The sequence below is a fragment of the Notamacropus eugenii genome, chromosome 4 (assembly GCF_028372415.1).
Source record: "Notamacropus eugenii isolate mMacEug1 chromosome 4, mMacEug1.pri_v2, whole genome shotgun sequence".
NCBI lineage: Eukaryota > Metazoa > Chordata > Mammalia > Diprotodontia > Macropodidae > Notamacropus > Notamacropus eugenii.
In genome coordinates this window covers 185,181,064-185,207,038 of record NC_092875.1, presented here as the reverse complement: position 1 = coordinate 185,207,038, position 25,975 = coordinate 185,181,064, and the positions used below count along the sequence as shown (strand labels likewise).

The 25,975-nt window shown below is 37.3% G+C and overlaps 1 protein-coding gene across 7 annotated transcripts in view; it reads left to right on the top strand.

Moving 5' to 3' along the window:
• TBC1D7 (TBC1 domain family member 7) overlaps positions 1-25,374 on the top strand; it is a 29,679-nt gene extending 4,305 nt beyond the window's left edge. For 4 of the 7 annotated variants that reach the window (XM_072603851.1, XM_072603849.1, XM_072603852.1 and 1 more), the window contains 6 exons: positions 2,618-2,698; positions 7,551-7,738; positions 13,277-13,414; positions 17,506-17,651; positions 21,557-21,686; positions 25,088-25,374. In XM_072603851.1, the coding sequence (XP_072459952.1) occupies positions 2,618-2,698; positions 7,551-7,738; positions 13,277-13,414; positions 17,506-17,651; positions 21,557-21,686; positions 25,088-25,174 (770 nt within the window). In that variant the 3' untranslated portion in view covers positions 25,175-25,374. The remainder of the gene's footprint in view (positions 1-2,617; positions 2,699-7,550; positions 7,739-13,276; positions 13,415-17,505; positions 17,652-21,556; positions 21,687-25,087) is intronic. The other 3 variants (XM_072603856.1, XM_072603853.1, XM_072603855.1) reach the window with 1 other exon arrangement.
• Positions 25,375-25,975: the final 601 nt, after the last annotated feature.

Below are 25,975 nucleotides of genomic sequence, written 5' to 3'. Positions count from 1 at the left end.
GCCCGTATGTGATCCTGTGAATCTGGTAGAGTAATCCCCAGGCAGATGGCTACCTCCTCTCTAAGACTGTTCTAATTTGTACAGTCACCAGTCATAGATGAAAAAATGAGCATTTTTCATCCCTGTCCTTGCCCCAGTCATGGTTACTACATCATTTTAGTTGTATTCAACTCCTCATGACCCCATTTTTGGGTTTTCTTTGCAAAGATACTGGAGTAATTTGCCATTTCTTTCTCCAGCTTATTTTACAGATGAGGAAACTGAGGCAAACAGAGTTAAGTGACTTGCCTAGGTCACACAGCTAGTGAGTGTCTGAGACCAGATTTGAACTCAGGAAGATGAGTCTTTCTGATTCCAAGTCCAGTGCACTATCCATTGTACCACCTAGCTGCCTCAGAGTCACACTAGCATGGGGCTTTATCATTTCTACTTATTTTTGTTAGGGGCAGCTAGGTGGTACAGTGGATAGAGCACCAGTGCAGGAGTCAGGAGGTCCTGAGTTCAAATCTCACCTCAGACACTTGACACTCACTAGCTGTGTGACTTTGAGCAAGTCACTTAACCCCAATTGCCTCGTCCTGGGTCATCTTCAGTCATCCTGATGAATATCTGGTCACTGGATTCAGATGGCTCTGGAAGAGAAGTGAGGCTGGTGACGTGCACAGCCCTCCCTCACTCAAAACAAAGTCAAGTGCAAGTCATGTCATTATTTCTCTGATGGCATGGTCTTTGCCAACAAAGGATGAACACACACACATGTTTTTATTAGTTACATGGGTATGAGATTCAACCTCACAATACTTTAATTTGTATGTAGTTGTGTTGCTGGACATAGACATGTCCAGTCTATGGACTATAATATAGTCCAACTAGGAAGTTGAGGCTGGTGGATCTTAGGAGCTCAGGAATTTAAATCTGTAGTAGAGTGAAGGTTAATTGGGAGTCTGTGCTAAGTGTGGCAACAATATGACATTTACTTGGGAGCAGGGGCCTTTGGGCTGCCTAAGGAGAGGCAGACTGGTGCAGACTGGAAAGAGAGCAGGTCAAAGTTTCATGCTGAGTAACAGTGGGATCACATTCATGAGTAACTGCTACACTTCTAACCTGGAAGAGATAGAGAGACACAGTTTCCTTTTACCTCCCCCTACACAATTACTAGTGATGTTGAACATTTTCCCAAGTATTTATTTACTTTTGGTGCTCTCTCTTTTGATTTTTTCTTTTTTCCTTGGGAGATTTGGTATTTTGCTTGTAAATATGTAATATAAGTTCGCAATAACAATGTGAATTTGTAGTAACTCTTGTGGTGACTTTGAAGTAGTAAATCCAATGTATCACATGTCATTTCAGATCCTATCCAAGCAGCATTGATGTGCATGGTTTTTTTATAGACTAAGAATTCTTAATATGTGTATGTGTGTGTGTTGGACTTATTGGATACTCTTGCAAAGTCTATGGATCTCTTCAAAGAATATTGCTTTTAAATGCATAAAATAAAATATGTAGACTTTCAAAGAAACAAATTATAGTGAAATAACTGTTATAAAAATAGTTTAGTAAAGAAACAAGTTCATGAACCTTTGGTATAGACCAAGACAAACAACACTACTTATACCTTACATTTTTTCAGTGCTTTAAAAATTTCAAAAGACTTCCTTGCATCTCTGATCTTATATAATACTAACTCTCTGAGTGGTTTGCAGAAAGTAGTAATTAACTCTATTTGGGCAATATGAGAGGCCCAGAGAGGGTAAGTAGAAGACCTTTTTTAAGATCTTACATTGAAGGGCAGAGTGGGGGTTAAAACTCAGTTTTCCTGACACCCACTGCTGTTCTCTTTGCACTGCCTCATGTGGACTCTCTTAGATTTAGTTGACCACAGAAGTAGACTTAGAACAGGGTGAATGAGATTTTTGGCTCAGATTCTACCCTTGATTCTCCTGTTGTGGAGTGTTGTATAGATTAGGGTGGGGAACAAGGCAAGGAAAAGAAGAGTACACCTTTTGTTCTATTAGAGAGCTTCCTGGAGATACTTCTGTCTTCCTGATCCTAAAGGATTTTGTCTTTTTCCCAAGTTTTGCCCTGGAGGTTTTTCAGAGTGTATGATAGCCTAAGAAACTGAGAGTTGGTCAGCAGAGCTCAGTTGGAAATGTCATGGATTGCCAGGAAGGTGAACTTCAGGGATCTCAGATTTTCTCTAAGGGTTACTACTCCAGTTTACCCCCAAAAAATCAGTTTTCTTGGATGCCAGATTTGAAGAAAACATTGATCTTATCAACTAATTGTCATGAATAATTAATTTACAAAGGAAGCTACAAGAAGATCAATTCTTCTAGGGGGAGAGTTGGGCAGCCTCCACAGCAGTGACCTTGTAGTCAACTGGGATCTGTGTCTGCCCTGAATGTACACACACAATTGGACTGGTGTTCATTGTAATATCTGCCCTGAGTACAGAAATTCTTAGTTCCATCACTAGTTGTCCAAATAATATCTCTTTATCTGAGAAAATGGGTTATTACATTCTCAGTTGTTCAAAAAAACCAAATCCCTTCTTTCATTGTTATCAACCTCATCTAAGTCTCATTCTAATTCTTTTTTTGTTTTTCTCCTCTTCTAGACATTGAGAAACTTTGTACATTTAGTCAGCGGTTCCCTCTCCCATCCATGTACCGAGGCTTCGTGTGGAAGGTGCTTTTAGGTAGGACTTCAAAGGGCTGCAAGAAACTTAACCTTGGGAGATGTTGGGCACTAAGATAACTTGTAGAATATTTCAACTGCTTCATTAGGTGCCAGGGGTTGCTTGGTGCCAAAGTCTTTAGGGAGCTGGCTAGTTTTCTTCTTAGTGAGAGGAATGTTTTCCTGCCTGAAGTATAGTAAACAGTTTTGATCCTTGATATACTTTTGGGACTCTTCCAGGACTATAAGTCCTGGATCTTCAGTGACTGAATGGGAGGGTAGAACTTTAAAGGCAGTCTGCTCCTTGTGCAAGAAGGGTTCTTTCATAAAACTGTAAGTAATGACTAGGCTTATAGATATTGAGCTAAAAGGGACATCAAAGGTCATCTAATTTGTCCACCTGTATTTTACAGATGAAGAATTAAAGCCCAGAGAAGTTAAATAACTTACCAAAGTTACATAGGTAGTAAAATGAGCCAAAATTCTAACTTAGCTTCTCCTTATAAATCTGTCAGTCTTCACTTGTACAGTCGTTTTCAGTTGTGTTTGACTTTTTGTGACCCCATTAGGGGTTTTCTTGGCAAAGATAGTGGAGTGATTTGCCATTTCCTTCTCCAGTTCATTTTACAGATGAGGAAACTGAGAACTACATGACTTGCCTGGGGTCATATAACTAGTAAGTGTCTGAGGATGGCTTTGAACTCAGGAAGATGAGTCTCACAGACTCCAGCACCACAATTCTATCTGTTGTGCCATCTAGCTGCCCCACTCTTTCCACTGCCCTGAGAGAATTCCTCCAAGGCCAAGTTGTGCTCATGAACTCTTACCACTGTTAGATTTATAGAACATCTACCCTTCCCCTTGCTAACTGTAAGCTGAAGGAAGTAGAATTCTATGAAGAAGATGAAATAATTGGCAATAGTGTTGGAAAATCTTGGAGGAGACTGGAATTATAATCTTTAGATTCTGGTACATAGTGTTAATAAAACAGGAAATGTTCAGTTTGTATTTTGTCAGGCCTTTGAAAGAAGAATCACTGTTAGATTTAGTTACTCAAGAGTGCTGGGTGTATGACATCTTTGTGAATGACAGACAGTAACAGAAATTTTGGCAAGTGACAGACATCACTAGTACATTTCTGGGCCAAGTGGTAATTAATTTCAGAACAGTACACTATTGTTATTATTTCTGACTCAATGATGGATAATATCATGCCTGCCCAGAGTCTTGTCAGAGACCAGAAAGATTAGGACCCTCATTTTCTGTCATAAAATCAATTACTTACAAAGCTGAAAGAAATGCCCCTTCCCAAGTCTAATTTATGAACACATAGGAAATATGTAGAAAATACATATTTGGGGTGGAAACATCTTTTTCATGTGTTTTAAGTCGTAGATGGAGAAATGTCTCACTATTTACCAGACAGGCTGACTCAACTCTCTCTGCAAAGGATAGATTTTTCGTTATCCAAAGACTGATATTTCTTCTTCATGAAGGTTTCTCTAATTTGAGTTAAGCTACAAAAGAGACAGTAAAGACTCAGCACTTAACAGCCTTACTATCTATACACAAATAGTACTTTGTGTGTGTGGGAGTGGGGTGGGTGGGCATTTGGATTAGAGGTTTGGGGGTTAACTTAGGGAAGTCATCTGCCCTGTTGGTATTATGATGGAGTTCAAATGAAGCTTTTTAATCTGTATTAAGCCAAACTTAAAAAATACTTCTTTAGTATTTTTTTGGCTTAATCACAACTTGATAAAATGTCACAGGTGAGTAGGGTGAATGAAGATTATATCAGGCATAGGAACATCCAGAAAATGATTGCCCATAGTGGTCAAAAGTAGAATCACAGATTTGGAATTTGAAGGCACCATGGTTCCCTTTCAGAGGTGTAAGGAAACTGAAGAAATGATTCGTCCCTTGCCAAGGATTACACAACTAATTAATGACAGACCCAGGAGTAGAACCCAGGTCCTGGTGTACCCTGGCCAATTTTATTTCTTCTTCTTATTTCTTCTCTACCATATTGTCTTTCATTCCTTTCAGTTTCTTTTTATTATTGGCTTTTATTTCATATACCAACACCAGTTCCTGATATATCATCTTCATCATTGACCCTTTAACTCTAAGAAGGACAAACATTTACTCAACAACAATTGACAAAATGACAACATAGCATAAGCAAATTTTGGCTCCCTGTAGACCTCTACTTTTATATACTAAGAGAAGAAAATATTTTTGGATAATTTTTTTCATAGCGTTTATTTTTACATCACCTACATATTCCAATATGTCTCTTTCCCTCTTCTAAAAAGTCATCCCTTATAATGAAAATATTTTTAAAAAGAGAAAAAAACCCAGTTCAGCCAACATAACCAACATAGCTAATAGGTCCATCATTATATGTAGGATTTCAATACCCCTTATTCTCCACTTCTGCAGAAAAGGAGTTGGGGGTATAGTTTTATCTCTTCTTGGGAGCCAAGCCTATTCACTATAAATTGATGGCATTGTGTATTGATTGTATTATTTTATTCTTTTCATTTACATTATTGTAGACATTGTGTGTGTATATATATATATATTTCCAAGTTCTGCTTTTATTTTACTTCACATTATATGTCTTTGCATGTTCCTAAGTACTCATCATATATTTCTTATAGTTCAGTAATGTTTCATTAAAGGGCTACTAGATGGCTCAGTCAATAGAGTCTGGGGCCTGGAGTCAGGAAGACTGATCTTCCTGAGTTCGAATCCAGCCTCAGATATTTACTGGCTCTGTGACCCTGAGCAAATCACATACCTTGTTTAGTCATTCCCCAACGGATGGGCTAAAATATTTTACTATATTTGAGAACATTTTTTAAAGTCATTGATTTTCTTGGTATATATAGCTAGCAGTGGGATCTTTGTATAAAAGGGCAAGGCCATTTTATTCACTTTCTTTGTATAACTGCAAATTGTTTTCTAGAATGTTTGGACCAATTTATAACTCCACCAGTGGTGCACTAATGTGCTTCTGGAAAATGTGTTTTCCTAATATGTTCTATGGGATCAGGATTGATTATTGCAGTTGATTTGAGTTTGCCTGTCTTTTACTGTGTTCCCTTGATTCTACTTCCTTCCCTCTGCATCAGTTCATATAAGTCTTTCTCTGAAATCTTCATATTTGTTATTTCTTATAACACTGTCATGGATTTTCCATGCTCAGTATTTGAAGAGAAACACCTGAATTTTGCTCTGAAGGAAATGATAACCTTATTAAATATATGTATATATATTATAGTATATATTATGTATATATAAAACCACTTTCAAAGATTAAGATATATGAATAGAAGACCAAAAGAAAAATTGGAGAAAACAGTATAAAATACCATATTCAAGAATTTTAAAATCTTAAGCCTGTCCTTCCTCTTAACTTTCCAGTTTTGTGGAGAGTACCACCATCCTTCTAGTCACTTAGGCTCATAGGCTTGGATTCATCTTTGACTCCTCTCTTTTCATCGCTCTACATACCTAATCAGAAGCTAAGTCTAATTGTTGCTCGCATAACAAACCTTGTACCTATCCCCCTTCTCTCCATCTACCACTACCAAAGTTCAGACACTTTTCATGCTTGTCTAGATTATTCCTAATTGAATTGGCTCTAATCTCTCCTTTCTAATTCATTTTCTACATAACTGCCAAAATAACTTCCCTAATGCTCAGATCTGACCATTACATTCCCTTAAAATCCCAAGAATCTTTAATAATTCCCCATTGTCTTTAGGATAAAATATTCCTTACTTGGCATTTAATAAAATAAGTATAAATATTTAATATATAAAATATATCATATATAAGATTTGCAATCTGTTATATATATGTAAATATAAAAATATTCCTTATTTGGCATTTAAAACCTGTCATAGTCTGATGTCATCTTAAGTTTCCAGGCTTTTTGTACATCATTCCCCATGAAACACACATTCAAGCCTCAGCAGGCTTCCTTGGGGGACCCAGACTCAACATTCTATCTTCTTTCTCCATGCCTTTTCACAGCCTAATCCCATGCCTTTGATGTACTTTTCCCCCATCTCTTGGAATCTCTAGCTTCCTTCAAGGCTCAGCTTATATACTATCTCTTACTGTAGCTGTAAATGGCCTCCAGCTGTAAATGCTTTCTCTTGCTTCCTCAGATTATCCTGTATATGCTCATTTGTCATATCCTGTAAGATCCTTTTGAAAAAAGAATACTCTGTTTTTGGTTTTGTTCCCCCTAATGTCCAGCACACTTTGTCTATAGTGGGTGTTTAATTTTTGTTGGTTAGTTAGATGAAAAGAGTGTTATATTTGGAGTCAAAGAATCTGACTTTGAGTCTGGCTCTACCTCTTTTGACCTATGAGACCTTCAGCAAACCACCTGAACCTATCAGTACCTCAGACTCCTCACCCATTAAATGATATATATGGGTTAGATAGCCTCTAAAGCCCCTTCCAACTCTAAATCTATGATCCTATGAATATGTCAATCAATCAGTATTTATTAAGCACCTACTGTGTGCCAGGTGCATTGTGCTAAGCACTGGGAATACCAAAAGAGGCCAAGGGCAGTCCCTGTCCTCAGGGAGCTTGCATGTGATCTTTTTGGTGTCATGTAATTTCAAGCTTATACCAGCAATGATGTTATTAATTAATGCCTCAGTGCTTTAAGAATAGGAAAAATGGATTCTTGTAGATAACCTCCTAAGAGTGATCCTCCACAGTTATAAATGTGGTTCTTTTGTATGGACCAAGCTAGCTTTTTTGTTTTCATGGCTTTCTTCTCCTAGCAGCGCCTTCATTAGATAAGAAGGGTTTGGGTTACTGCCTGGCTTTCTCCTCTCTCCTAGGAATCCTGCCTCCTTACCATGAATCTCATGCTCAGGTCATGATGTATCGGAAGGAGCAGTACACAGACGTCCTGCACGCCCTGAAAGTCATTCGTTTTGTCAGTGACTCTACTCCACAGGTGGATGTCTACCTGCGCATGTATCAGCTAGAATCCGGAAAGTTACCTCGAAGTCCTTCCTTTCCTCTGGTTGGTGTCTGCTTTGCTCCGATGTTTTGATGCTCTTGGCCATCCCTCTGCCATCTATAAACAACTAGGACTAGTCTTAAGGCCATCACAAAACTAAAGTCACTAAATAGCAAAGGCATTACTATGCCAGTTTCCTAATGGAGTAGAGGCATAATTGTGAAAGTGTTACAATAATTAGATTGTAATGGAATGCAGATTAATCTTTCCCTCAAATATTTGTGTCCATATTTGCAAGGTAAGTCTTTTTAAGGATAGGGTTTTCTTTCTTTTTCCTTTTTTGAGGAGTGATAGAGCAAGAGAGGGAAAAAAAATGAAACCAGGTAAGGGAATAATGGGGGAAGATTTTTTCTTTCACCTTTAAAATATAATTCTCTCAAAAACATATAAATTATTTTTTTCCTTCCTCTCACAGATTGAATTGCATAATCACTGGGAGGGGAGTAGTTCAGGGCCATTAAATGCAGTGATTTGACTATCAGGTTCAGTGTAATCTAGTATTTATTTACATTTTTAAAAATGTTAAATATTTAAATTTAAAATTCAATTTTAAATGTACATTTATATTAATATTAAATTTATTTAATTTAAATTTTACATTTAGATAATTAAATATTAAAATAGATTTACCATGATTATTAACCTATTGAATGCTTGATATTTGGGTTTTTTTTGGCAAGGCAATGGGGGTTAAGTGACTTGCCCAGGGTCACACAGCTAGTCAAGTGTCAAATGTTGGAGGCTGGATTTGAAGTCAGGTCCATCTGAGTCCAAAGACCAGTGCTCTATCCATTGTGCCACCTAGCTGCCCCGAATAGTTATATTTAACTTGTTCTTTATTTGTAAAATTAATGATGAAGGGTGGCTGATAGACCTTACAGCTAATGACAGTTGCCCATCTTTATTATTTTTGTCAAGGGAAACAGGGTTTCTTTGGAAATAATAGGAATGCTCAAAAATCTCCATTAAATTTCACTTAGCATTAATAAAATGAAGTTGACACTATTGCATAGCTTTTTAAAGATTAATTTATTATGAGTAGTACATATTTAGTACTAGATAGACCTGTTATAGTTTCTGTTACAGTTTTTGATTTATCCCCACTCAAAATTCCTTTTCTTTTATATGGTCCTATGGGCTTTGAACACGGAGCGCTCTCTATTTCTGCACATAGACTCCTGTCAGAAGCAAATCCCTCTTCCCTCCCCCCCACCTTTTAAAGTGAAAAACTGTCTTATGGGCATGTAATTAAGGATTTAGGAAAGTTGTCTTTTTTTGGTTATGACTCTTTGTTATATGCACCTAAATTTGTATACAAGTCAGAAACACATTAAAAGGAGGCCTACAGATGAAAGAATGAAAGAGCTGGAAGTTTTAAAGGACTTAATATTTTCCAAAATAAGAAGATAATATTTAGTTTGGTTTTAACTTTGAAGCATTACCACTGCTTAACTCAGATAAGATTCCAAAGCACTTTCAGCAGGGGGATAATATTTGAGAACAAAAGGCTTTCATGCACTCTTTAATGCCCTCAGAAGTTTTTGGTGAAATTTACTTGAGGAATTTAGCTCCATGTTTTGAATGGCATTTTGCAAGATTTCAAAATGATTGTTTTTTTGATCTGTATAATTTTGGTTCTAGGGCATATCAGATCAAAGTCACTTTAAATTGGTTCTTAAAGGTAGAATAAAATATTGAAAGGCTTTACTAATACTTAGAAGTAGAGCTTTTAAAATATTATGACTTATCCTCTTAACAGTATATAGTGTTCCTTGGTTATAGTGTTGATAACATAGACCGTTTGACATAGTGAATGGAGTGCTGACCTTCAATCAGAAAGACCTGAATTCATCAAATCATAGATTGGAAGAGACCCTTGAAGTCGTCAGGGCCATTGCCCTCATTTTACAGAGGAGTAAGCTAAGGCATAAGAGGTTGAGTGAATTACCAGAGATCACATGGCTAATAAGTATCTGAGGTGGCCCCTGAATTCCTAAATCCAAGTCCATGGCACAACCTACTAGGTGACTTCACTGGCATTTATTAGCAAGTTGAGTCATTTAACCTTTATGTGATTCATGTAACACCCTAGGACTTATTTACTGATTTATAGACTGTTGTAATCTGCATTGGTGGATGGAGTTCAACATGATTAAAAAAAATCATAGATCCTTATTGTATATGTATATTATGGGAACAGATACTTTCAGTTGTAATTTTCACATCCCTTTTGATTAACATCTATGGTCTAGGGGTCCTTAACTCTCTGTATTGTGGTAAAGTCTATGGACCCCTTCTCAGAATAATGATTTTAAATGCATAAACACATAGAATTACAAAGGAAACTGTTGAAATATGGTTATAAATTTTTTAAAAAAAATCAGGATTACACTCCCTTGGTTAAAAACTCTTGATATAGTGTCATTCAAACTTTATACCCTAGGACTCAATCAGCAAGTATTTATTAAGGACTTGCTGTGTGCCACAGATAGCTAGATGGCTCAGTTGATAGAGTGCTGGGCCAGGAGTCAGGAAGACATCTCCCTGAGTTCAAATATGGCTGTGTAACCCTGGACAAGCCACTTAGCTCTGTTTGACTCAGTTTCCTCACCTGTAAAATTAGCTGGAGAAGGAAATGACAAACCACTCTAGTATCTTTGCCAAGAAAACCATAAATGGGGCCAAGAAGGGTTAAGCATGACTGAAAACAACTGAACAACAGGCACTGTATTGGGGATACAAAAAACCTCCCCCAAAACCTGAATGCTTTTCTCCTCAAGCAGCCTACATTGTGTTGGGAAGAAGTATATGTATGTAGGTAAACATAATACAAAGAAAAGAAGATTACATATGGTCTGTGAATCATAAGTGAACTGCTGATAACTTTTCTGGGGTAGACCTACCATAGAACATGTACTAGGCTCACTGAGTTCAGTGAGCTTCTTTCTTAACTGTCTCAGACTTCCATAACTCGTAATCCTTCTTACTCCCTCCCTCAGCTATTTTTTAATGTTGAATTTGATGTGAAGAGTTTCTTATTAACACTATTAACACTTATTAACACCCAGCTATAGCGGGCACCAATCAACCAATGACTTTACCCAAAATGGGATCAACTTCCAACCAAAGCCCTCTGATTTGAAACATTTCTCTACCAATCAGATAGACAAAAAGAAAACATTAATATCCTGCTTTACTTTTTTCATTTTTAGCCCATTTGCTGAATTTTGCACATATTTATAACAACTATTCTATAAGGTGGGAGGTATTAAACTCAATTGGGATTAATTGTGCATAGATAAATATTATGCAAATTTATCTTTAATTTAGTTGGTGATAATTTAGACTATACATTTTAACAAAATACAGTCAATAAATATGTGGAACTATGGGAAGACTCCTGGATTAAAGAGTCAGAGGACCTGGGTTCAAATCCCATCTCTCTTCCATTTACTACTGATGTGATATTGGGCAAGTCACCTAACCCTTTTGGACCTCTTATCCCTCTGAACTAATATGGTACTTTGGGCCTCTTTCCTTGGGGTTGAATGGTCATCCTCACACTTTTCTGTCAGGGTCAGTCTTCCAGAAAAATGCCATTTCAACCCTCTTCCAGCCCTAATTCTGTGATCCTATAAAAAAGAAATAGACAGAAAATAGATTTACCTTGTGTGCCCGTCAAATTCATCTCAAGTGCTATTTCTTTGTGCCTTGTTATCTTTTATTTTTTAATAGTGGTGCTTTTTCTTTTGCTTGTTTGTTGATATTCTTCAAGTCTTTCCATGTTTCCTTGTATTCTATATACACATAAATTTTGTGGTAGCATATAATTGTATTACACTAATATGCCATGATTTGTACTTCCCGTCCTTTAATTGTTGGACATGTTAGTTGTTAAGTTTTTCAGTTATATGGCCATAGCCATGGATGTTTTTTCTTTTGGACAGAAGGTCAAAGGCATCATTTTAGGGGACTTTCATACATGTATTTCAGGAGGAAGATGAATGGCCAGCAAAAGAGACAGAAAGGAGTAGGTAGAGGGTTAGGAGACTCATGATATTGTATACTGTCATAGATGTTTGGAGACTAGAAGAAACTGTCAGCAGTATCAAACGTGATTTAGGTTTGCTACTGGGGCAGCTAGGTAGAGCAGTGGATGCTCTCACTGGGCCCCAGTTCAAATGCAGCCTCAGACACTTAGTAGCTGGATGACCCTGAGCAAGCCACTTAAACTGTTTGCCTCAGCTTCCTCATCTGTAAAATGGGGATCAATAATCACTTTCTTAAGTTAGTTTTCCATTTTTGCCACTAGAGTGTAATTTGATTTCCAAAGAGATCACATGCTTCCTAGTTTTAAGCATTTCTGTCATTTCTCAAGTGTATCTTCTGTAACAGAAATGTATTTGGAATGTTTTTCTTCCCCCTTAGAAATTATAATTCTTAAAATATTGTTTCTTTTAAAATTCTCACAAACATTATATGATCTAATCAATTGAATAATGTATATACAATTGACTTACCTCTCAATAAAAGCTACTTACGTATAATATACACATATACCTACATACATGTATGCAGGTGTGTGTTTATATACCTGCATACAGGCATGCATACAATAGGTATATGTATACATGTACACATACCTGTCTATACACATGTGCATTTACAGACATATATGTAATATATGTATATACATATTTGCTTATACATATAATATGTGTATATACACATAGGTATACAAAGCATATATACATACATATGGGCAACACAATACATGCATGTACATATAATCACATGCACATAGGCACATATATTATGTCAATACATTTATACATGAGTGCACATACATTTACATGCTTACATGCACATACATACAATATGCTTCTGCACATATTCATGTATCTATATATAACACATACACCACAGCTACGCACATATATATCCACCCAGTACACATGCATATACACACTTGTGAACACATATTCATAAGGCATATGGTACACAACACAAATACATGTGTTCATACAACCTACATATCTATACAAATATACATACATGCACACATGTACATTTACACATATACACATATCATTTGTTGTGAGGATCAAATGAGACGATGTTTGTAAAGTGCTTAGCAGATGCCTAGCACATAGTCAGTACTGTATAAGTGTTGGCTATCATCATCATCGTCATCATCTATAGTGAGGTCAAAGAGCATGAAGACTGTAAACAGGCTTTTAGATTCTGCAGTTTAAAGGTCATTGATCACATTAGAAAGAGCTGTTCAGTGCAATGGCAGGGATGGCCTCTCTCTTGTTAAGAGCATCAGAAGTGAATGTGTGGTAGAGATTTGGAGGTAGAGAGTAGATGCTCTGACAGGGAAAAGAGTGAGAATGAAAACTCAGTACCAAAGGGAAAGCGTACTGTCAACATACAACTTGAGAGGCCCAGTCTTGGAGAAAATACAGTCTTATTAAAGAAAAATACATTCTCTCCCTCCTCCCCATCTACTCCCAAATTAATTTGTTCCTTTTCTTTCAGGAACCAGAAGATGAAGTATTTCTTGCCATTGCCAAAGCTATGGAAGAGATGGTTGAAGATAATGTTGACTGCTATTGGCTTATCAGATGCTTTGTGAACCAATTAAATAACAAGTTCCGGGATTCCTTACCTCAGCTGGTGAGAAGTATTTTTTTTATTTTTTTGTTTTGGGCGGGAACAGGGAGCAGGGGGAAATACTGGGGCTAACAGGTGTTCTAGAGCAACTATGATCCTTTAGGGTTGTTTCTGGTGAGAGTTGATTCTCCCCAATAATCATTATTTGTGGCACACATCCAAGTGCCTATAGAAGGGGGCTGAGTGGCCGCCTTTGTATTGGTCAAGATGAGGAATGCTTCTTTGCTTTTTCTTTTTCATAATATCATGGTAGCTTAGGTTAGAGTTGGTAGGGTCTTTGAGGTCATCTAAGCCAGAGCCAGATCAGACTGATGCCTGAAAAACACCCAAGTGCAGGCTGAACCAGATTAAAATATAATTGGGAAATGTTTAAAAAAAATAAAAATACAACATAGATAATGTTCATTTGTGGTTTTCTAAGTCATTCCACTAGGGCAGCTAGGTGGCGCAGTGGAGAGAGCACTGGGCTTGGAACTGGAAAGACCAATCTTCATGAGTTCAAATATGGCCTTAGAATTCAGGGATGGGGAACCTGCCCTAGATACTTAGTAGCTGTGTGACCCTGGATGAGTCACTTAACTCTGCCTCAGTTTCCTCAACTGTAAAATGAGCTGGAAAAAGAAATGGTAAACCACTCTAGTATCTAGCAAAATCCCAGATTGGGTCACAAAGAGTCAAACACAACTGAAAACGACTCAGTAACAACAATATTCCAATGCTAAACCAACCCTCTTATTTTACAGTTCAGAAAACCGAGACCCAGAGATATTGAGTGACTTGCTCAGAATGATATAAGGAATAAGAGGCAGAATTAGGATTTGAACCCAGGCCCTCTGACTTAAGAACCATTACTCTTTCCATTACATCATGGTGCTTCCTTGTTTCTAATTACTTTCATTTTCTCCATTTATTCTGACAGCTTTTGAGGAGTGACCCAGTCACTGTGTATCAGGATATATCTATACGTATAAGGATAACAAATAAGGATAAAGATACTTATTGATTTGATTAAAATAAAACTTTAAGTATTACCTTGATGGAATTCTTACTTCTTAATTCAATTATAATCTCCAGAATTTTTGCCAAGGCTTCCCTAGATGCTCTCTCTGTGTACTCCATTGACTTTGGACAGTTCACTGTTAACTCAAGGTGAAGCACTGGGTTGTGGACCAACCACATTTAGGATGCTTATTCTTTATGATTCTTGAAACTGATATAATGGCATAGTCAGCACTTTTAAAGGAAGAACAGGGAAAAGTGCAGTGCACTTGTATCCAGTGGTAATTTCATTTTTGTCCAAGGCATTTTACAGGTTTCAGATTTTCTATGGAATCCAATATCAGTAGAACTAAATAGTTATGAGATTTTTAGAAAAATCTTTGCTAAGCATAAAGAAAAGCTAACCAGCGATTGTGCTGATATTTGTCTTTGTCCTAAATTCATTCATTTAAACTTTTCTGTTTGGTTAAATAGTATGAGATTCTTTTTTCTTAAACTTATAATATAGATTTTTCCTATTCATCCTCTTGTAAATACAGAGTTATCATTATCCTGTCATCTTCTCAGATTTTTAAAGCCTTGCCAAACAAAACTGCAATCACAAAGCAAAGATCATTCTAAAATCTTAAGGAAGTAGGCACATGATGGATAGAACAAGGACACTTTGGCATCAGAACAAGGACAAAACACACCTGGGTAATGAGTACCCTAAGCATATTTCAGTGTTCTAATTCACTGGATCCCACTAACACCTTCTCTCCCCTTCAGAATGTTTGCTGAAATCTTGTTCTCTCACAGATGAACCCGGTGCCATATACAAAAGAATTTTGTCAAAATAGCATAAAATTATAAGGCACAAAAGAATTTCATAGGTAATCTAGCTCAGGGCATTCTTAACCTAGGACCCTTAAAGAGAATCTTAACCTATAAACCGTGAACTTTTCGCCTCCATATTTTGATAATTTCACTTCAGTGTGACTAGTTTCCTTTGAAATCTATGTATTTTATTTTCTGTATTTTTACATGTATGTTTTATGCATGTATTATTCTGAGAAGGAGCCCACAGTCTTTACTACACTGTCAAAGGGGTCTATGAAACAAAAAGAGTTAAGAACCCTTGATCTATCCCATCTTAGATTATATAATGGATAGAGGTTGCCTTCTTTTTGGTATAGCTATACCAAATCTTTAAAGATTCCCAAGACAAAAAAAAATTTTTGTAAACAAGTTTATTGACCTGTTTCTAGTTATATTCAATAAACATTAGGTCAGCATTATTGTTCATGGTATTATACTAGTTATGCAGGAGGAATATGAAGATGGGTGAAAGTTCCTGTTTATTTTCTACTAGCTAATGCAACATGGGCACCAATATGTATTGCATAAAATAAATAGTAAAGTAGGCAGGAGAGAAATCAAAGTTCCTCATACAATTCAAACTATTTCCTGTCTTCTCCCCCTCCTCTTCCTCCTTCCTTGTCCCCAGCCCACTCGTTGATAATATGGCATAATGGATAGAGATCTCGAGGCAGAAAACTCTACATTAAAATTTTGCTTCTGATACTTAGTGGCTATATGATCAAGGATAAGTAATTTTATCCCTCTGAGAACCAGTTTCCTCATTAATAAAACAGGGCTAGATTTTTGTCCTCAAAAATTTTGTTCTCATATATCATGACAAAATGAGATTAAAATATGTAAAATACTTTGTAGAACTTGAAATGCTATATAAATACTTGTCATTATTAATTCTTATTATTGCTATTATTATTAACAATGATTATTATTGATATTGATATAACTATTTTACATACCTAAGGGATGTATCGTAAGGCTGAAGTAGGATAACGTTTGTCAAGCATCCTGAAAATGTTAAAGTGCTTGATAAGTATCAGATATGATTGCTTTCCTAAATTCTACTTATTCCTTCTTCCTGGAACTGTAGACATATGACATGGAAAACCTGTGCTGAAATTGTACTCTACTGCTTCCCAACGATGTGGATTTGACCTTTGGTTCTCAAAGGCCATGCTTCTCAGCGGAACTCAGTGATGAAATTTTGCTTGCTCAGGAAACTGTTGACTAAGGCCAACCTTAGTGAAGTCCCAGTGACCTGTGACCAAATTCAGGCAGTCTTTGAAAACATGGGCGACGTCACTGAGACCATAACAAATATAGTCTTACAACAATTCTCTGTTGATTGACCAAGTTAGGACTTTAAAATGTGTAAATTTTAATGTTTTCAAGGTTATGATTTGATGTCTTTTTTTTAAAATTTGTGGTCATCATCATAACAATATTTTAACAATTCTCTCTTCCAAGTCTTGCTGACTTCTGCTAACCTTTGGTGTTTTTTTTTTTGCATTAATTATAACTAAGAAACACAAATTAGGGTCATAGAATTGTAGAGCATTTTACAAAGCATTCTATATATTTTAATTTCATTTTGTCATGATATATGAGGACAAAATTTATGAGGACAAAACTGAATCTCAGAGGGATAAAATGACCTACTCATGATTGCATACCGTAGTGATCTATCATTTTGTAGACTGGGAAACTGAAGATCTGAGAGGTTAAGTGAAGTCACTTAGCTAGTTGCTTTCTGAACTGGGACAAGGACCTAGGTTACCAGTGACCCAGTAGGATGTTAGGATTATAGATTTAGAGCTAAAAAGGATCTCAGAGGTCATCTGGTCCAACCATCTCACCTTATAGATGATGCTGCTGAGGCTAAAACAGGATTCTCCCTACTATGTCTTTTTCTCTTCCGGTTTTCCCAGATCTCCCTCCTCATGTCCCATTTCTTCTCTTTTTCTCTTGTGTTTTCTCTTCTGTACTGTTCCTATCCTTCCCCTGGTCCTGACTCTTACAGCTTAAAAAAAGGACTGCTGAATCAGGTTAGCATGATTGATAGATTTTTGCTTGAAGGGACTATGTCTGCCCAGGTCTTGAGTGTGTACAGTATTAGATTTTTAGCCATTTGTAGCACTTGCTTTTATTTAATACTTAGAGGATTTTCAACACATCCTATATATCAGCTGATATATTTTATATCATTGAAAATTTCTCCCATCTCTTTCTGTCTCCTTTAGCCAAAGGCTTTTGAACAGTACTTGAATCTTGAAGATAGCCGTCTCCTGAAGCATATGAAGACATGTTCTGTGGTAACCAAACTGCCTTATGATCTCTGGTTCCAGAAGTGCTTTGCAGGTTGTTTACCTGAATCCAGTTTACAGAGGCAAGTATTTCTTTTGAAGTTCTTGAAGGCTTGGGTTCTGCTGTTGATTAACATTACTAGCTTGTACTAGGCATCTCAAACTCAACATGTCCGAAACAGAACTCGTCATCTCTCCTCTCAAACCCTTCCCATGTCTGGATTTTTCTTTCTGACAAAGGCTTCTTCCAATCCCCTCAGTTCGTAACCAGCATTATCTTCAACTCTTTGCTCTTTCTCACCCATATTCTTAGACGGTTACCAAATTTCACCAATTCTGTCTCCACAATGTTTCTCTTACAAATCTTACCCCTTTTTTCTACTCACACAATGACCACTTTTAGCTGAGCTCATCATCATCTCTCATCCGGACAATTACAACATGTCCTACTAATTGGTCTCCTGGTCGCAAGTCTTTATCTACTCCAGTCAATCGATCAATAAAATTTCTCATTCAATAAACATTTAATAAACGCTTACCATGTGTCAGGCATTGTGCTAAGCAATGGGAATACAAAAAGAGGAAAATAATAGTCCTACCCTTATGGAACTTACAGTCTAATTGGGGAGACAACATGCAGACAAATGTACATAAAGCAAGCTACATACAGGATAAATAGGAGATAATTAACATTGGGGAGACCCGAGAATTAGGAGGCTTCCTGTAGAAGATGGGCTTTTAGTTGGGACTTAAAGGAAAACATAGAGGTCAGAGCAGAGAAGGGAGAGCGTTCCAGGCATGAGGGACAACCAGAGAGAATGCCCAAGCTGAGAGCCGAAGTGTCATATTTGTGGAAGAGCCAGGAGGCCAGTGTTACTGGATCAAAGAGTACCTCTTGTTGAATATGGTGTAAGAAGATTGGAAAGGAGGGGAGCAGGTGGGTAGGTATGGGTGCTAGGTTATGAAGGGCTCCAAATGCCAGAGCATTTTGTATTTTGGTCTTGGACACAAGAGGAAATCACTGGAGTTTATTGAGTTTATTGAGGTTGACATGATCAGACCTGGGTTTTAGGAAAGTCACTTTGGTGGCTGAATGGAGGATGACTTGGAGTGGGGAGAGACTTGAGGCAGGCTGACCCATCGCAGGCTATTGCAGTAATCGTCATGAGGTGATGACAGCCTGGACTGCAGTGGTGGCTGTGTCAAAGGAGAAAGGGGGAAATATTGGAGAAATATTGCAAAGTTGGAATTGACAGGCCTTGGTAACAGCTTGGATGGGGGAAACAAAGAGTGAAGAAATTAAAATTGATTTTTCTTTGGTGCAGATCTGACCGTGTCATTTCCTTACTCAATAAACTCCAGTGCCTGTAGGATCAAATATAAATGCTTAGCTTTCAAAGGCCTTCACAACTTTGCCCCAACCTGCTCTTCCAGTCTCCCCATCCCACACTTGGGGAACCAGCTCCAGTAGCCTCCTCTCTGTTCCTCATGCCATACTCCATCTCCTCTTTGCCTTTGCTCTGGTTTTTCCCCTATGCCTGGAGTGCACAGTCTGCTCGCCTCTACCTCATAAAGCCCCTCGATGATGATGATGATGTTAATAATTACATAATAACCAGACTTTGCACTTTAAGATTTGCTAAATGCTTTATAAATATATCATTAGAGAGAATAAAGATTGTTTCATTTCTAGGCCACTAGGTGGTGCTGTGGATAAAGCACTGGAGTCAGATTTCCATTCCAACCCTGCATGAGATCTTCACTAGCTGGGTGTCCCTGGGCAAGTCACCTCTCTCATTTTCAGGATCCTCACGCGTAAGAAGGGGATGTTAATAACAGCAGTTACCTCCCAGGGTTGTTGTGAGCATCAAAGGAGATTAATATCTGTGAAACACTGTGCAGACTTCAAAGCAACATATAAATGGTAGCTATTACTATTATTAATAGCAATATTGCTATTAATAAAATAAGGAAATAGTAATGTAGCCATTCAGATTATTAATTATTATTGGCAATTATAATCACTAATTGTGTATGCATCTCCAGTGCCAGAAATGTCAGGCGTAGCGTAAGTGCTTAATAAGTAAGTCATTGATTGATTGAATAAACTCCTCAGAAGATTGTTTCTTGTACCTCGTATCTTCCTCATCACCTGGTACAGTGCCTTGAACACAATGGGCACTCAGTAAATGTTTACTAAGTGAATGAAAGAATAAATAAATGAGAAGAGGATAATAAACCATACTTTTCCTGCTCCTCCAATTTTTCTTCTTGAGAAAAAGAATGACTTGAAAACGTCATCTTTTGCAAACAACAAAATGGCACTATTTCTTCTTCTTCTTAAGATAGTATAACATTGCACGATTTATTGTGGTTTCTTATTTGAGGACCCTCAAATCCTAAAGGAGGTGGCACAGTGGATATGGTGCTGAGTCTGAAGTCAGGAAGACTCATCTTCATGAGTTCAAATCTGGCCTCAGATAGCTGTGTGACCCTGGACAAATCACTTAGCTCTGTTTGCCTTAGCTTCCTCATCTATAAAAAGAACTGGAGAAGAAAATGGCAATCTACTACAATATCTTTGCCAAGAAAACCTCAAATGGGGTCATGAAGAATTGGACATGACTGAAAGAACTGACCACCAAATCATAAAACTCACAATGGACACAATTTTTAAAGACTTACGTAGAAAAGCTGCTTTTCTTACTTATGTATGCAGTAGAGCTCAGTTCTGAGAATGGATTTAGAGATGTGTAACTTCACTGCAGTGTCACTATGAGCTGGTTTATAAAGAAAATGAATTGAACATGAGGATGTACCTCCAAACACTATTCCAGTCAATCAACAGATATTGAGCTATAAACCTAATTTTTATTGGTATCTTTTGCTTTTACAATACTTTTATTTCTGACTATATTCCTTCCCCTACACAATGATGCATCTTTTGTTGCAAGGAATCAAAAAAGAAAGATTTTCTAAGAATCATTTCAGCAAAATTAACTCACACATCAACAACATTGGATGGTGTGTGTAGTATTTCACACTTAGTGTGAAGGTGTGTTTTCTGAACTCTTCTCTAAGGCCAGGCTGTCATTATAATTATACAATTAGTTTTATTTTTATTCCCTTTTGCCTTGTTGTAGGCATTGTATGTATTGTTTTGTTGGTTCTGCTTGCTTCACTATATATCTGTCCACATAAACCTTCCTATACTTCTCTGTGTTCTTCATTTAATGTGGTTTGGTAATATTCCATTATATTCATGTATCACTTGTTTAGCCATTCCCAATTGAGCATCTACTTAGTTCCCAATGTTTTGCCCTATAGAAAAGGTTTCTATGAATATTTTGGTTTACATGGGAACTTGCTGCTATTGACCTCTGTGGGATATATATTTAGCAATGAAATCTCTGGGTCAAAGGATATTGCCTCTTTATTACCTTTCATAGAATAAATTTAGGCACCAGATTCTTGTTTTGCATTAATTACATTCAAAAAATAAATTTTATTATTGTCTTTTGTTTTATATCACCTCTATTTCTCCATACATCCTGCCTCCTCTGTTACAGAGAACCATCCCTTATAACAAAGAATAAAAAAGAGGGGGGAAATCTTTCATAAAATTAACCGACATACGGGAGAAAATTCTGACCTATACAATGCACCACCCCTATAATCTTCCACTTTTGCAAAGAAGTGGGGAGTGGTAAATCTCAAATTTCAAAGGGAACATTAGAGATGAGGTTTTTGCTAGATTTATTATAGACTGGCATATCTTGATGGTGTTTTTCTTCTATTCCTTCCAATTCCTATTCATATCTAAGATAAATTCAACTGAACTTGAAATGCTTCATGAATGTCAATTTTGAAATTTAATGATGATTCTCTGACAAAATTACTAGTTAAAACAAGGAATAATTTTGGATTTTGAGGAAATTTCAATAACTTAAAATTCAGTAATACCAGTTAAATGTTTTTATTTTTGTAGAGTTTGGGACAAAGTTATAAGTGGTTCCTGCAAGATCCTAGTTTTCGTTGCTGTGGAAATTTTATTAACTTTTAAAATAAAAGTAATGGCATTGAACAATGCTGAAAAAATCACGAAGTTTTTGGAAAATGTAAGTGCACTTTATCTTTATTTTCTTGTTTAGCAACTATTTTATAGAATTATAGGGGCACGGATAGAGAGATGGAAGCAACTCAGTGAATAGAGCCCTGGACTTGGACTTGGGAGACCCTAGTTCAAATCTGGCCTCAGACACTTAATAGCTGTGTGACTCTAGGCAAGTCACTTAACCTCTGTTTGCCTTAAGCTACTGGAGAAGGAAATGGCAAAGCACTCCAGTATCTTTCCCAAGGAAACCTCAAAGACAGTATTGGTGCATTATGGCCCATGGGGTCATAAGAGTTGGACACAACTGAATAACAAAAGACAGGGAGCTAAAAGGGGCCTTAGAGATACTCTGGTCCCACCCTTTTGTTTTACAGAGGCATTTGTTTTATTTGATCAATAAAACAAAGTAGATTCTCCACCTAACCAGATTCTCCCAGTACACTATAACTCCCAATAATAAATTGTAGTGTTTATTGGACAATTAAGTATCTAGTCAAGGGGAAGGCTACAGATATTACAAATCTGATTTTCAGCAAAGCAGATGACAGAGTTTCTCATATTATCCTTGTGAACAAGATGGCAAGAGGTGGGCTAGATGATACTACCTTTAGGTGGATTTGAAATTGGTTGAATGATCAGTCCCAGAATATAGTAATGGGTCACTATTAGATTCATAAAGGATCATAAGTGCATTGTCCCAGTGCCCTCTTCTTGTCCCTACAGTGTTTAATGTTCATATCAAGTATTAGAGGAAGGCATGGATCACATTGTTAATCAAATTTGCAGATTTCACAAAGATGAGAGAGAGAGCTAGCATGTTAGATGACAGAGTGATGATCCAATATGGTCTTGACAAGCCAGAACATTTGGCTGAATCTAATAAGATGACATATAATAAAAGATAAATTTGGATGAATAGAGGGCTGAATTTGCAGTCATTGAGATGCTGGCTCCAGTCCTGCCTCCCATATTTACTAGCTGTGCAGCCATGGGCAAGTCCCTTTCAATGAACAATGCCTTTACTTTGATGGATGGAATTCCTCCCCACTTAGATAGAATCACAGATGCTTGATGTATTTATGTAAATGTAAACTCTTCTGCTTGGGTTAAAAAAAGTAGCTTCAAGACATATTATGTAAAATAAAATGCAATTTCCTAATGCTCAACAAAGGAAAGCAATTTCACAAGGATCCAGATTATAGGGGTAGGGAACCTGTGGCCTTGAGGCTGTATGGGGTCGGCTAGGTCCTTGGGCGTGGCTGTTTGACCGAGTCCAAGTTTTATAGAACAAATCTTTTCATTGAGGGGATTTGTTCTGTAAAGTTTGGATTCATTCAAAGTGCTGCTCTTGAGGACCTGGAGGGCCACATGTGGCCTTGAGGCTGCAGGTTCCCCACCCCTGAGAGGTATGGCTGGATAACAGTTCATCTGAAAAAGATGCAGGGGCTTTAGTGTACTGTAGTCTCAATGAAGTCTGACTTGTTTTTATTCAGTCGTTTTTCAGTTGTGACTAACTGTTTATGACCCCATTTGGGGTTTTCTTGGCAGATACCAGAGTAGTTTGCCATTTCCTTTTCCAGCTCATTTTGCAGATGAGGAAACTGAGGCAAACAGTAACCAATTAAATGACTTGCCCAGGGTCACATAGCTAGTAAGTGTATGAGACCAGATCTGAGCTCAGGAAGATGAATCTTTGTGACTCCAGGCCCAGCTCTATCTACAGTGCCACAACTACACTCTACCCCTTTCCCTCCTGAAAAAAACACACCCTAATTTTGTCTTTGGGTATGTTAAGAGAGGCATAGGGTTTAAAGAAGGAAGTAATAGTTTCATTGTACTCTGCCTTAGGTAGATCCCCACTGCAATATGTTTAGCTCTAGGTATACCTTTTTTAGGAAGGACTTTAAGCATCCATTCTGGATGGTGAAGAACATGTGGATCATGCTATTGGAGCATCACTTGAATGTATTGGAGATGTTTATCCTGGAGAGGAGGTGATTTGTGGATGGCATACTAGTCAATTATTTGAAGGGCTGTAATGAAAGAAGGTTAGATTTATTTTGCTTCACCTGAAAAGGCAGAATTGGGAGAAGTGGTTGAAAATTGTAGAGAGGCAGATTTCACTTTCAGGTAAGGAAAATCTTCTGACCATTAGAATTGTCTCCAAGTGGAATGGACTGCCTTAGGATGCCATGGGCTCCCCTTTCATTCTTGGCTAGGAGTTCTTAACCATTTTTTGTCATGGACACCCTTTCAGCAGTATGAAGCCTGTGTAGCCCTCTCAAAATAATGTTTCAAATGCACAAGATAAAATATATAGGATTACCAAGGAAACCAATCATATTTTAATAGTAAAGAAAGTTAAAAAAAATAAAACTAGTAAGTTTTCAGACCCCATATGAAGATCCCTACTCTAGATGCCTTCATTTAAATACTAGATTGTCCATTCTTGAGGACATTTAGAGGGGGTTTCCAGATATGGTTGGGACCAGATGGCATCTGAGGAAGTTTCTAATGCTGACATTCTGTGATTCTTCCTTGACTTCCTCGCTCCTCTCTCCAAAGGAAACTTGGTATAAAATTGACCTATGTCTTAGAATCAGATTATACATGGCATCCTTTGGAAGTGATGTCCTGAACAACATGCAGTCATGGATTTGGGGGCATGCAAAATGGTAATCTTTGTTTACAACTTGAGGGGCCTTGGCACAAAAAATTTCTTTTAATGGAACAGGAATAGTTGGAGGTTCAGTAGAGTCTAATGGAACAGGAATCATTGGATATTCAGTAGAATCTAATGGAACAGAAATTGTTGGATGTTCAGTACAGTCTAATGGAACAGAAATCGTTGGAAGTTCAGTAGAGTCTAATGGAACAGGAATCATTAGACATTCAGTAGAGTCTAATGGAACAGAAATTGGTGGATGTTCAGTAGAGTCTAATGGAACAAAAATTGTTGGAGGTTCAGTAGCGTCTAATGGAACAGGAATCATTGGAGGTTCAGTAGTGTCTAATGGAAGAGGAATCATTGGAGGTTAAATAGAGTTGGGAGGGATTCTTCAGGTCCTTTACTATTTCTAGTTTATTAATAAGTCAAAGCCAGCATCAGTTAGGAACTATTGAATCCCAAAGAAACACATGGTATTCCTTTTCTCTGTTGCTCAGAATTCCCTATAGTTAGGTAGCTTCACAAGGATCTGGGAACCCTTCCCTTTTTTGCATGGAGATTTCTTGGACCATCTTATTTGATCCTACTTCCCTTCCCTGCCCTCCCCCTTAGTAGTAATTAAAAGCCTGTTGGAAGGAACTCCATACCACAGTGAATAGGATTTTTCATATTCAGTACTGTGATTGCAAGCATACAGATTTCCCAAGGACTCTTTATTTCTTTCTACTCTTTCACAGATCCCCCAGGACAGTTCAGATGCCATTGTGAGCAAAGCCATCGATCTGTGGCATAAACACTGTGGGACTCCGGTGCATTCCATGTGAACCCTTCCTCACCTATTAAACATCAACCTCGTGCACTCTGACTGAATATGTACTTTCCAGAGGCTGATACAGTTCACTGTAAACATTCTCCTGAGCTGACTAAAAATGCTTTGGGATGTGTTTTCATTTTTTGTTTTTGTTTTTTTATGTTCTAACATGGAAAATGTAAATATTTTTTCAATAAAACTATTTAATTAGAACACCTGTTATTTCTATGATATAGATCAGGGTGCTTTGGGGGGAGCTCAGATACAAATTCAATTCCCTTTGGCAACCTAGGATTTGCAGCTACACTGTGCTAGGTACTGGGAATAAAAGGTGAAAAGAGACATAGTTCCAGCCCTCATGCAGTTTACCTTTCACTAGGGACAATATGCTAAAGCCTAGTGTTGAAGGAGTATTTTTCCTCCACTTAATAGTATTTTTTTTTCCAATTACATGTAAAGATCGTTTTCAATGTTCACTTTTACAGGATTTTGAGTTCCAAATTTTTTTTCTCTCTCCCTCTTTCCCTCCCCTCTCCCTTCCCTCCTCCCCGACATGACTAGCAATCTGATAAAGGTTATCCAGGTATAATCATATTAAACATATTTCCACTTAGTCATGTTGTGAAAAAGAAACAAAAAAGGGGAAAACCAATGAGAAAGAAAAAAAAAGAGAAAATTGTATGCTTTGATCTGCATTCAGACTCCATAGTTCTGTCTCTGGATGAGTCTTTTGGAATTGTCTTAGATCATTGTTTTGCTAAGAAGAGCTAAGTCTATCAAAGTTGGTCATCGCACAATATTATTGTTACTGTGT